The 14,084-nt window shown below is 38.8% G+C and overlaps 2 protein-coding genes across 2 annotated transcripts; both read right to left on the bottom strand.

The window, feature by feature from the left end:
• Nucleotides 1-1,757: 1,757 nt before the first annotated feature.
• Nucleotides 1,758-4,470, bottom strand: LOC135637982 (uncharacterized). The gene is made up of 2 exons (XM_065150890.1): nt 4,251-4,470; nt 1,758-2,181 (listed from the first exon to the last, which is right to left on the bottom strand). Exons 1-2 carry the CDS (start codon nt 4,422-4,424, stop codon nt 1,894-1,896), a joined length of 462 nt encoding a protein of 153 aa, XP_065006962.1. The 5' UTR covers nt 4,425-4,470; the 3' UTR covers nt 1,758-1,893.
• A 727-nt stretch (nt 4,471-5,197) lies between these two features.
• LOC135584012 (transcription factor LHW-like) lies at nt 5,198-13,034 on the bottom strand. The gene is made up of 10 exons (XM_009402898.3): nt 12,505-13,034; nt 11,766-11,969; nt 11,553-11,634; nt 9,884-9,925; nt 9,692-9,751; nt 7,451-9,232; nt 7,239-7,340; nt 6,608-6,748; nt 6,404-6,529; nt 5,198-5,681 (listed from the first exon to the last, which is right to left on the bottom strand). Exons 1-10 carry the CDS (start codon nt 12,600-12,602, stop codon nt 5,526-5,528), a joined length of 2,793 nt encoding a protein of 930 aa, XP_009401173.2. The 5' UTR covers nt 12,603-13,034; the 3' UTR covers nt 5,198-5,525.
• Nucleotides 13,035-14,084: the final 1,050 nt, after the last annotated feature.

The raw sequence follows: 14,084 nt of genomic DNA, 5'->3' as shown, positions 1-14,084 counted from the left end.
CACCACCTCCTATTTAAAGGGGAGGGATTTCTCTCTTTCGTTCCTTACCTAGTCGAGCCTGACAACGGGAGGAACGAGGAGTTACACCCTGTTGACAAGAGAACAAGGAGTTACACCCTATTGACAAGAGGTAGGTTTTCCCTACCTTTCTTAAAAGTTTTAGCTTTTATTTTGATTCTTTAAATGTTGAAAGTTTTATAGTTTGAAAAATGTGTATCAATTCTTTAAATGTCAAATTTTTTTGTATTAAAGTAATCAGTTAAAGTTTTCAAAATATTCTCTGACCCATGATTAAGGTTTTTATTGTAGAATTAAATATGTTAAAAAGGTATATGTTTTATATGATATATTTTCTGTATTACAGTTTATCTTTAATCTTATCTGGATTAAAATCTTGTTAGACTAGAATATGTTATCTAAAATCCCTTTTTGATATTCTTTGATCTGAATTTTAAAATATATTATTCTGAATGATTTAAAATATGACTAGAATATGTTGAAATTTTATGTGTTGAAAACATGATTTTTATTTGAATTAAGAAAGCTATTTCCTTGTGTTAAAAACTTATCTCCTAGTCCCTCTTTTAATGTCTTATGATTTCTAGTCAAATTGAGAATGTTATTTCTTTGTATTAAAACTTTTCTCTTCATCTATCTTTTAATGCATTATTATGTTTTCATATATGTTGTTAATGGGTATATGCTATGACTAGTCCATGGGCTAAGGCTGGATCAGTTTTATGTAATGCATGCTCAATCATGTATAATGCACATGACCAATAGATGGACTGGCTCAATCTAGCCCAATATTATTGTTGAACTTGAGCCCAAATATTGATTGAATTAAACTATACTTGATTAGTCTAGATCAATTCAGGGTGATTCCGAATTGATTGACTTATTCAAGTTAGTTTAACCTAAATTGAACTTAATCTAGTCTAAATTATACTAGTCTAGGGTGGTTCCAGACCAGTTAAATAAGGATTAGAGATCAGTTCAGTTAGGCTCTAGTGAATCGAGTTCAATTGAATCGATTAAACTAGAGTTCAAGTCAATTGAGGGTTAATTTATATTATTTGATATTGATGATTTTTGAAAGAGACGTTTTAAATATGTTATTTCATCCCGAAATGGATATGACCAGTGTGAGATTATATTCCTGCCAAGAGCAGGTAGGGCGATTCCCTTCGGGGATTAGCGGGCCGTCAGACGTGGCGGCTGGACGGTTCCTCCATCCGTTGTTGGGAGGAACGTGTCCCCACTTTGGCGGGTGTGGGACACCACTCCATCCGCTGTTGGGAGTGTGATATGAGTTTGCCTCCATCCGCTGTTGGGAGAACACAAACTCATCCCGTAGGATAAAGCCTCTCCATCCGCTGTTGGGGGAGTGCTCCTTCGGGTACTTGATATACGCCAATGGGATGATTGATTGAATTTTGATCATGTATTTATCTTGATTTGACTTTTGGGGTTCCTACTCAGCGTTGCTGAATTTTCTTTGTTTTTGATTTTCAGAGCAGCCTCCCTCTAGTACTAAATCGGATTCCAGTGGAGAGCGAACATTCCTCTACCGCTAGGTAGAGCCACTTGGATGACTTTTGAAGTTAACTTTTCTATTTGTAATTTGATGAATAAATGAATTGTAATAAATGGTTATAGATGATGAATAAAGTGATGTTTATTTATTTGACCTGTGTGAAAATATATGAAAAAAAAAAAAAAAAAAATCAGGATGTGACACAACAGACGCAGAAGAGTAATTCCATCAGATCAGCCATGTTTACCTGTAAACCATGTCGGTGTAAATTGTGGCAATCAGTAAACAGGCAATCATGCATCTGTCGTCTTCTCCTCTGCATCTGGACTACCTTCTGTGACACTGGAATCTGTTGCCTACACCTTAGCAGTTTCGACTTGGGCTTTAGTTTCTGAACCCAATGCTACTGCATTTGCTACGCTTGCTACGGAATCTGCCGCCGTAGAAGGAACAGAAGTCTCCCGTGGGGTAGCAGTCGTGATAGCTTGAGCGGCTTCGGCTTTAGAAATCTGCGTAGGTTGTTCATCTGTTTCTTGCACCACTGCCTCTTTCGATGCCTTGCACTCGATCACTTCTTCCTTTGGTAACACAGTCTCCGATAGAATGTTCTTAGCAGTCTCAGAGGAACTGCTCGGCTCTTCATTCTGCAGAGACGGCAAATATAATTAGTATAAGTTCAACTTCAAATTAGCTTTTGTGAACTTTGTACATACATTTAGTGATTTTTTTTTTATTTTTTTATGGTGGCAGGTTCTGAGGCTTACTTCCATCCGGAAGATGACCTGAAAAGTTCCCTACCGAGAAAACATATAAGCAAGAACATCAACGAAAATACACATTATGGTCCTTGGTGTCTATTGAACAATTCTAGGATTTCAAATTCTTGATATTTATTAACTCAAGAAGAGTGATAAGATTAAAAAATTCACTGCATTCATTTAACTTCATACTCAACGTTAACCTTACAGAATTACCTCAAGCATTACTTGGGAGTAGGTCCTATTTATGTGGAAAGCCTTAAGACTGACATCATAGCAGTTGTTGATCTTTGAATGTGTTCTATGCCATGATGATTTGTATGTCACATACCCTATTTCTACGTACTTGATACTTTTCTAATGCCATGAACAAATCATTCAATGCCTGTTTCTATCGATAAAAAAAAAAATCTTATAAAAGGTCTTTAAGCCTCCTATACGCGATTTTGACACTAGCATATCCATAATAAACTGTTATCGGCTTTAGCTAAGCCCTACTATCAATGAATTATGGTCAAGCAAGCTTTGAAATGTAGAAAAAATCTAAAACAACTAAAGGGCTACATGGATTAAGAGAATAAGTGATCATCAGCATTAAATTTCTTAATTAGAAACCTAAGGTGGGTATAACAGAGTTTTCCACAGGAATGATATCAGAGTGCTCCACACATAAGATTTCCAGCAGAATTAGCCCACGACATAAAATTTACATGCTATAATGAAGGTTGGCACAAGCACTTAAAAAGGGTTTGAGACCTTTCGATGTGCTATGATCGATAAAGGAGAAAAGTAAAAGTGCTGGCACTTGAAAAAAGAAAAAAGACAACTGGCAGTCCTCCTGAGGAAAATTGAAAGGGTGAAGTATCTTTTGTAAAGCTAAAGAAAAAGCCTCTAATTGATTGCACGTTCATTGTCAATAATGCTCATGTATTTTACTGGATAACCTACATGAACAGACATAGGAAACAACAACCAATTGTCAATCAGAAATCAGAAACGTAAGAATTGTCTTAGGAGATACTTGTCTTAGAAGATTCTAAAAGATTCTTCTTAATCTATGGTTAAAAGTAAAGTAAAGTAGCGCAGGCAAAACATAAAGAGAGAAGAAAACAATAATGGTGAGAATGATGCATTAGGTCTAAAGACGAAGAATATAAGCCACACTATACGCAGGCAATGAAACAATGACATCAACTACTAGAAAATTGCAATTTTCTATTCTCAAATCCATGGGACAAAATTGGAGAACCATCAGGTCGGTTACACAATCAAGTCAACATGGAGCTTCTACTGGATTACACTTTCCGCCACACAGCTGCTTCCAATGTTGCTTCCAATGTAGCAAGCGAATTGAATAATTAAATTCGATATGCATGTGACCTCTATTGGAATTAAACTTGTTCAAGTGTCATAAAGAGGTTTATTACATCAAGTGGGAAAATCATTACATCTAGAAGAAAAAATAGATTAAAAGTCTATAAAAGGATAAGTCAAATTGGTTATTGGCTCTTGAAAAGATTTCTTGAATGAGAATGATTCATCTTGAATACAATTAATATAATGTATCTTTGGGGACTATATAAACCCTATATATTGGGTCATGAGGGTAAGAGAGTTTCTGAAATTATAAAAATATTTTTTCAGAGAAATATAAGAGATTGAAGCTCGTCGTACTCTTCCTCTATTTGATATCTCTATCCTCTCTTCTTATCAACATCAACAACCTCGCCTAACATAATCAATGCCCCTGACACCCGTATTTTACCATGTTAGTGGAGTTTTAGAAGCAGCCAAATGAGGAGGGGATTCCCTCATTCGATGCAACAAATGAGATCAAAAGCTAACATCAAGAATCTTCAGAACACACTACCAGGTCTAAAGATCGCAACTTGTTTCCTTCTGCAGCTGAAACAGAGATTTTGACGATTAAATCTGAGTAAGGCAGCGACACGCACCTGGAACAAGTCACTGAGAGATCTCCGCCGGTTCTCCTCCGGTTGCCCCGGCCCCCGCTGAACCTCCCGCCCTCCTCCACCATCTTTCACCTGGTGATCCGGCGGGGCGGCCGGCTGCTCCAGCGGCGGGGACGCGTCCCCGTCGGCTCTGGCCTTCGTGGCGCACGCTCCCATGGTTCTCTCTCGCCAGGAGAGAGAGAGAGAGAGAGAGAGAGAGAGAGAGAGGAGAATGGGGCTGATGAGCTACGTAAATACTAGTAGTAACGAGTGTAAATCCTGCAAGGTTTACATACCAAAGAATAAAAAGTCTTTATGTTTGCATATGCTAAATAAATCTACATTGATTCCTCATAAACATAATTAGTTCCTCATTTTAACCCTCAAAAATCTTGTTCCCTTCTTAATCCAGGATTATAGCATCCTCCACTCATGTACATCCGTATGATATGATCTATATTAATATGTTTTCAGATATATTTGTAAGATAATAAAAGAAATTACTTGTATAAAATTGATTACATCAGTTTTTCTAAGATGACCCTTCAATGAGAGGTAATGAAAAGGGTTAAATAATAAATTATATAATTCTTAGCAAAATATTTATGTATAAGATAAGATTGAAATATTACTAAAGAAGAAACACTTCACAAAATTTAGAATTGTGCAGTGTGTGACAATATTATGCAACACTGATATGGAAGAATTTTATGTATATGTATGTTGTATGGCTGGTGATTTGTTTGCGTGCAAATAGTATGTCACAATGATATGGGATTTCCACTGCTTTTGGGGTAAAAGGAGAAACATAATACTGTAGCCAGTGAGACAATTATACTGACAATAAAAACATGGTATCTCCAATTTCATGCATTCAAATCCCAAGTTTTTTTACTTCTTTTGCTTTCCAAACAAGTACAGCAAATTCAAAACAAGAAGCATACAAAACCTTGATCTCAATGTCATGCCATAGCATTCACATCTTACTGGCATTCCAAACAAATTAGAAGAAGGGTAACAGTTGCCAAGAAGGCTGCTTTCTTTATAAAGAATTTACCAAAGGCAAAGGGTATGCTATTAGCATTGACAATAAACATCCCAAGTACACAGCTCACATGCTTCCAGATTAAGCTGGAACAGACTAGACAAAAATGTCTATAGTCTAATTTGTCTTCCAAATAGGTTCTGGAATGCTAGTCATGGCAGGAGAAGTTAAACCTGCTCTTCGCTTTTCCAGGTCCAACACCGGCGCCATGCCAATTACTTGCTAACAGATGATCAGAGAACCTGTGCAGGAATAGAAGTTTGGTGGAGTACGGCATGCGGCATGTTGATGTTGCCGACACTTGGTGGTCCTGTGCTGCTTCCAGCCGTGGGTTGTAACAATTGCATGAGCGAAACGAATATCTCCATCCTAGTCACATCTCTGTTGGCCTGTGCACAATATATGCAACCTTTGTTTTAGCAATCGTAACATTTTCTTTTTTTTTCAAACACAAAAGAAATTACATTGCTAGAAAGATCGTGTATGACCGATGCTTAAAGAATCAGCACTCAAAAGAGGAAGGAGAGGATCATGCCAGTAGCCTCTTGAAAAAAAGGAATTTTTAGTTGACAAAGCAAACCTAGCCAACCAATCCCCAATGATTTCCTTCCCCAAACAATGACTGAATTTATGGATGTAACATAGTTACCATGGGCTATAAATTTTTGTATGTAACTATGGGCTATAAATGCACCACATGGGATGTTAGGATAAGGAACAAGTGAAAGGAGAATATATGACCTATGTAAGTGTGTGAGGCATGTGCATAATGCTGATGGAATATTAAATTAAAAATTATATTTAGATAAGGAGTTAGCTTAAGAGCCATAATTAAATGAAGAGTTCCATCAAATTAGGCTGCGGTATGGTCTGCCTATGACCTTGTAACATGAGAGAAAGATAGAGTGATTGATTGTGATGAATAAAATATTTTAGTTTCATCCTCTTTACTTATCCGCTACTGTGTTTTTCTATGAATTAATGAAAACTATCATCCTTCAATGATAATTTTCCAACAGGTACAGTATGACACTAAAGTTTGTCTGCATGCTACTAAACTGAAGGCACAGATCAATAGCAAGGAACTTATATGCCAGAGGCATCTTAGTACCTCTACGGCAAAACGTGCCCAAACTTTCCTTTTTCGTGCTTCCATCACCCCTTTCAATATTGTCAATCCCAATCCTCTGATGAAATCAGCAATCTCCAGAAAGAAACCCCGCTCCTCGCAAAGCATCTACAAATAAATCATCTTGAGGCTTTCTCTTCATTGATGAGAATTGATGAAAAGCAAGTAACAAGAGGAACCATTTACCTCTACGAGCAGCTGTCGAGGTGGGTTCAGATCCTCCACTATGATCGGACAGATCATTGGTTGAGTTCCTACCTCAAATGCCCATGTTGCACCACCGTCGAAGTTGTCTTTCAAGAGCAACCCGCCCTCCTCACCACTGATCTGTATATGCAGCAAGTAAAAAATGACACTTAGGGTTATAAATCAATGAAGTCCTACACATCTGATCTGAGAATCTGATGGAAGGAATGACAAAATAGAATGTAACAGCTTAAGGCTATGCAGACAAGGATGGAGCTGATTACGACATGTTCACAAAGAAAGACAAATGGCCATATAAAATAAAATTCTTTAACTAGTCCAATTAAGTATTTAATAAAATTACAGTAATCCCAAAACATGATTTGCATGAGATAGCTTCATGAGGGTTTTCAGTTAGAAGAAATCTCTAACAATCATTGGAAGTCTTCACTAGCATAAACCTTTATTGCATCATGCAAAAATTTATGCCACAAATAACAAACATGGTTTTCAATGTCGGTGTTGCTTATTTAGTTTTCAGATTGCTAAAAAGGTGTAACCAATGATTCTTAAGAAGTTTAAGCAAGCTTAGACATATAGCAAATAGTGATTGTAGGATAAATCCACATACTTTGGGTTCTCCAGCAACCTTAAGCTTGTCAGCATGCTTGGTTACACTTTGCAAGAAAAGCATGTGCTTGATGGTTTTTTCCAACAAGGCATCAATGCTACACTGTTCCATTGTCAACAAGTAGCAACAAAATCATTAGTATTGCCCTTAAGCATCAACAATCATAACTCATAAAACTTATGCATGCTTGAAGCTTCAGGTCATAAGGTCACCTTTGCCCCATTTGGTACTATTTCTCGGAGTTCCTTGATACGGTCTTGTATCATCTGTCGATCTTTCGGCCTTGGTCTAGGACTCTCATCAGGTCTCGGCCTCTTCCTACTTAGCTTACCTACTTCAGCAACTTTTTTACTATTTGAATCTGATACACAGTCATATTTAACATTCTGACAATTCTCAACCCATGAGCTGATCAAAGATTTATGAAGCCCAATTTTCTGAGAGTAGTCTCCATCTTTCTCAAGGTTGCATGAAGACTTGCCATAACCTGAGTATGAAGGCTCTTTTTTCGCAAGTACTGGTGAAAAACCAATAAAGTCATCTTTCCTGTGCTTCGACAGAAGCCCTTCGCCATGACTGGGATTTCCAGCATAATGAGAACTATGAACATTTGATAATGAAGTCTTACAAGAAGTACTGTCTTCTGAGCTATGCTTGGCACCTGAATTGATCTTTGAGATTACTGCATCCAATAATTGATCACTGTCATCTATGGAAAATAGCCCAGAATACAAAATCTGATTGCTTGATGAATCTAAGACAGGTATCTCTGTACCCACATTAAAAGCACTTGCACTATTCTCATGCACTAAAACATCATCTAAACTGCCATTTGAGCAATTCGTCTTATTGTCAATATCAAACAAACCAAAAAGATCACTGCTTGAAGTAAAATCCACAGGAAATGGTGATGCGTCTTTTGATGTATATAGAAGTTTGCATTCATCCAAATCTTGCACACATTGCCTGCTCTCGCCTGGACAAATACCATTTACCTTATAATTAACTCTTTTACATCTTTGATCTCTCTGAACAGCATTTGAATAGCAAAATTCATACTCAAAAATGTCAGCTGGCATCTCAGGGCAAGAAACTCGAACATCAGGTTTGGATGAAAAGAAACAAGAAGCTTGAACTAAATCACTGTTTTCTTTTAGTGCTCCTGCATCTGATACAGGATTAGAAACTTCATTGATGCAGAAAGGCTGGTCCTTGTTAGAAACCTCTGAAATGCCAGGTTTTCCAAGTGAGCAGCTTCTTTGGTCTAAAATTTGGGGTGCCCCACTTACAGAAAACTTGGCACACAAATTTGAATGTTCAGTGACTCCATGCTGAATGGAACTGGAGTTGCCAAGTTTATCTGCATTGTTGGATGATTCACTCTTAACACTTAGTGGAAAACCCTTGGTATCTTGCAGTGATGTAGATAAATTGTTCACAGATTCTAATGTTCCAATAGCTGATGTGAACATAAGCTCTTCTTCCAGGACCTTTAAACTGTTGGACAATAGAAATAAGTTTGAAACAGAAGGCTCGTTTTGACATTTGGAGCCTGTATTAACTGGCATTACTTGCTGTGTACACTCTATATCTGGCTTCGGAGATATGTCCTGAGTACCATGCATGAAAAGTTCACCTATAGTATGTGTTGTAGTGTTCACATTTTGTTTGCCTGACATTATTTCAGAAGCACTGGGTTGCATTTTCTTATTCATTTGTGATGGTAATGCAGAAAACGATGCAGCAAAAGATTCTGGAGGTAGGAACCTGATGAGCTCATGGCTGAATCCGTTAGCAGTAATAGGCAGTATATTGTCCACAGTAGTACAAGCAGTTGTAGATCGGCAATCAAAAAGCGGGCCAAGTGAAGAATACATTTGACTTTTTTGCCTCAGTGTTTTCTGGGTGTTATCAGATGGATGAGCTCCCAATCCACAATTTAGCTTCAAAACTAAATTTTTCACATGATTAATGAAATCAATGTTTTCCAAAACCTGCAAGATATGGATACACAGATCAGAAAAGAGGATAATAAAAAATATAAATAAGCTTCATTCCTTCAGCATGTCTTGCAGTAAATTTCTTTGATCATAGATAGGATCAGGCTTTCCAGCAGTACATCATCATCATGCCCATAAATGTAAAAAAAATTCTAAGCTTTGCTTGTTAATTCTTCATAATGATGTGTGTTTGTGAAGAATTTTCATCAAAAATGATCTTGCAGCATAGTTTCAACTACTCCCCAAATATATAGTGACAATATGCAAGTTTATGATTCCCAATTTGCAAGTAAGTGCACCCATCCATGTTATTTTTCCACACTCCGAGTTGTGTTCATTGCTGTCTGAAACATTAAAACATATAGTGAAATTGGAAACACAAGATGAGGCCACTTCAACAAAGCTAAAATCAGGATCTACTTGTAGTTTTCAATATAGTGGAAGTCGACATACCATCTGGGTGGAACCTAGTTGTATGACTCCAACTGGAAGCACAGGAATAACTACAATTGTCTGCAATGCAAGAAATTTATCAAAAATTTGGTTAAGAAAAAGAAAGAAAATAGAATGATATATCAATAAACACAAACAAGAGAAGAAGAAGAAGTGAGAATAACAAGAAATGTTAAGAGAATACTGCATGACCTGAATGCCTGCTACAATCTGGCAATTTATGTCAGCAAAGCCCTACAAGTACACAATAAACATTCATTAGGGATGGCAAGATGGTAATCAGGGCTTTTACTCCAAATCAGGAAGTAGAATATGCTTTTGAAGTACTTGGCCACAGTAACATTTTAGAATAGATGTTTAATATAGGATTCCACAAGCAAAAGAATGGAAAAAACCCAACACAAAAATTGACGGGCACACTCGCTACTCACTCATCCACAATGAAATCGGCTTGCACAGTACATCTCCAATTATGAACGTTCTATACCATAACATTATTAAGTGTGATACACATAGATCTAATCAAAGAAACTCATGTCAAACTGATATAATAAACTATCACCAACGAACACAGTAAGATAATTCCTAACCACAGACTAGTGATAAATCTACTTATTAAAGCTAATCTCCCTGGAAATAAGGGACACCAAGATTGCTTAAAACTCAAACAGCATGAAATGTTGGCCCAATCACATGACACCATATTCAAAATCAAGAGAAGATGTAGCTTTGAACATTAGTCAAGAGGAAGAAATTGATTAAAAATTATCCTAAGATGCAGTACAGACTTTGCAGAACCACCGCCATCATCATAATGATAATAGAGAGCCAATCTGCCTGAAAGAAGAGTATAACATCTCAGTTCAGTCCTGCAATGGAAATGGGCAAATTCTTGGTTTGATTTATAAAAGTATGATGAGTGTACTATCCTTAATTTAGGATTAAGCATTTTGGACTAGTGATTTACCCCCAACGATGTTAGTAGCATAATTATCTCATCAGGACAAGTTGTGACAATTGGTATCAGAACCGAGACGACATGAGGCATGGTGAGAGGCTTGAGTATAAAAGGACTATCTGTATAGGGAGCTAGAGGACGTCCACGGAACGGAGCAAAAGGATACATCATGGTTTGGAGCTACCACTAAAGCATGTCGCACATGCATCATGTTAGGGTCTGATTTTGAGCTATGTTGGACAAGACATCTTAAGTGAGAGAGAATGTAATACCTGATTTACTTACACATCCGATTGACTTATAAGGGTCTTAAGTAATTTGGGCTTGTCGTTTAGTCTCAACGAAATTAATGAGTCAATTATACTCTGACCAGAGGTAGTGACAAAGGGCCTTTACAAAACCCAAAAGTTTCCGTTTTGGGTCAATAAGCCTTTGCATAGCCCAATTCCAGCCTAAGGTGCTTTACACTTAATTACATCTAGAATTTCTAGATGTTTTTGAAAATTTAGGCTCACTTCTTCAAATAACTGATGAAATAACACAAGTCTAGGCCTCATCTTCTTCTCTAATTCAGTTATTTTATGAGTTACAGAAGCAATTAATTCCCGAAAACAACCGAAGATAGTCAAAAGAAAATCATTTACACCAAGAGTATTCCAATGTGCATTTATTTGTCAGTCTTAGTATATATTTTCCTTAGTAATGTTATAAAGAGAAACAATCCCCTGAGCTATACCTACCAAAATTTCCAAGTTTCATACGTTAAGCCATTGACAAGATGACCTAGGTACACAAATAACAACAATGTTGTCACACATAAAGTGCCCACCTCAGAGAGCATTTTAGGTTATAGCATCATATGTTTAATTTTTAACTAGACAATAAGAACATCAAAAGCTATACCTTAGATGTGGAACCAAATCCATCAAGGGTATGGTTATGGATCCACAGATGTTTTCCCACTGAAGCTGCCTGTCCAGTTAACCTGAAATAAGAAGTCCATTAAGTAAGCTAAACAAGGAAAGAGAAGCCAACGGCAAGCATAAAGAAGACGAATAAGAAGAAAACATTTCACAGAAATGCCAAAACCAAGAATGACCAGATTAGTCCACACACCCATCTCCGACAATATGGACCTGTGATGCCATAATCTTGTCAACCAGATCAACTATTCTGTCATCTGCTTGACAGCCTCGCTCCGAGAAGCAGTTGTCCTCGGTACTTTCAACAACAGCATGTTCCTTGAGCAGCAAATCTGAAACCTGCAACTTTGACACGCCCAGCTTCCGGTCACAATACCCATCCTCCCAGGTCAAATGCCTGCCAAATTTCACAATAGAGTCCTCAAAACAAATGTCAAAACATGTAATCCAAAGGTTTAAACAAATAGTCGACCAAAACTCCAAAATTTTTCACTCGTTTTTAAGATCACAGTGAAACAACGTCACAAGCATCATACAAGAGCTCAAAGCTACAGCCGCACAATCCATGCAAGACCTAGTGTCAATAACAAATTTTTCTGCTTGCTATCCATCACAAATGTTTAGAAACCACAGGGATATTTTTGTTTGCCTTGCCACTCAAAAATGGAAAGCAAATGAAAGAGACACAGAATAAACCATAAAAAGCGTCTCGGTTTTTCCAAAGATAACCAAACAAGCATATTTCTTCGTACGTAACAACATGAGAAGCTCAGATATAAGCTTCCATCAGCTCAAGACGAACCGGACGTAGACACCTTTTTCCTTACTTATCATGTTACCAAGCTCATCAAATGCGAGTTTAGTATACCCTACCTCTGCTAAACTTTACCCGGCGAAACAGAAAGACATAAAATTCGAGAGAGGAAACTTACATCCCACTCCCAAAGCCGGTCGCGCTCCAGAAAACCGCGTACGACCACCCGAACTCGAGGCACAGTTGCCTCAGCGCCTCTCTCAGCGGCAGCCCCATGGCGACAAGCCCCACCACCACGGTCGATCGACCAAAAAAGACCCGACTTTGCCGCCAAATTCGGAGGAAGAAAGCAACTGGAAGCCGAAAAGGAAGGGAGAGAAGGAGAGAGACAACGGAAGGGCTCCGAGAGACAGCAAATGTCGACACCGCGCGGCTCCGGGGATAAGAACGGGTCTAGCTGCCGCGGCAAGAGCCCCGCCCCGCCTGCATGGTCCGCAGTCCACCACCCCTCTTCCTACCACGCGCGGCCCTCCCCTCCTCCTCCGCTGTCGGTCGCCGGCCACCCATCGACGAGCTTGACCACCTGGGGGAGCTTCGAGAGGGCCTCCGCGGAGCGCGAAGAGAGCACGTTTAGAGAGAGAGAGAAGATGGCCTCCTTGCGAGGGGTGGTCCTCTTCACAGGCAAGGCCGCATCGTTCCTCCGATTGCGGGGGTAGAACCGTAAGTCCAGGTCAATATATATACCCAGACGGGAGGGATGAAACAATTGACGAGAAAATCCAAACCTAGAACTGGGACCCACATGTCTTCCAATAACAACACGGGTATCGAAGTAGGTAACGAATCGCAAGCGGTATCAACTCCCCCCTCTAAACCATTGAATCCAGACCGTCGGATCCAGTCTAATAATTAATTCCTGAACTGCAGGAAATTAACGAAATCGCCATTGTCTCCCGCATAGGAATTGGACGCCAGTGATGAACGCTTGAGATGATTTTGGCGGTCAATCAACGGGAAGTTGTTATCCCGCATAGAAAATTCGTGCACATGTTCGTATATTTACTCTTACTTATATCGTGCGCAGCTTCCGGGAGCTCGGGCGACAGAAGGGAGGCGTGTTTTAGGCCACGCTTGTTGTGCAAATTTACGAGGGTTGCCACTGAATGGGGGCTTTCAAATGGGGTGTCCTTTCCTGGTTTGTATAATGGGTCATCATGTAGTCTTTTAATGGTGGGGTTGATCTTTCAAAGTGATGGCTGTAGTGGGGTGTAAGGCGCTGAGAGGAGGAGTACAAGGAGGGCTGACACACTCCCAGTGGCTTGTCTTCTCCTTTTGCTTAAACTACTAAAAAGCTCTCAGCTGCAAACATTTGCCTTTCTCCTTTTGAGGAAGGATGTGATGGCTTTTGTTCTGTTCTTCACTAATCTTTGTTGGAGCCACACCCTGATGATGTAAAATTAATGAGCTTGTTTAATGACTATGATTTTGTTAGCCGGAGATGAGGGGAGAATCCATGTTGCTTCTGTTCTTTGGTTCTACATGAGTGTTTGTTGAAAGACTAACTGGAAGGGTATCCGTTCCTCTGTGGACTTTGATGAATGATACCACTTCAGGAACTTCTATCATTCATGCAGTCCATCTATGTGGGAATGAAGCAAAGAAATGCAGTGAAGAAGCATGTTTTTAAGTTCATTGGAGATGGGCAGGAGACTGTATGGAACACCGAAGTCGTACTGGATTCATGGTTGGATTCTTTTT

The sequence above is a fragment of the Musa acuminata genome, chromosome BXJ3-5 (assembly GCF_036884655.1).
Source record: "Musa acuminata AAA Group cultivar baxijiao chromosome BXJ3-5, Cavendish_Baxijiao_AAA, whole genome shotgun sequence".
Taxonomy (NCBI): domain Eukaryota; kingdom Viridiplantae; phylum Streptophyta; class Magnoliopsida; order Zingiberales; family Musaceae; genus Musa; species Musa acuminata.
Note: the sequence above shows the minus strand (reverse complement) of the source record. Positions and strands in the feature narration are given on the sequence as shown.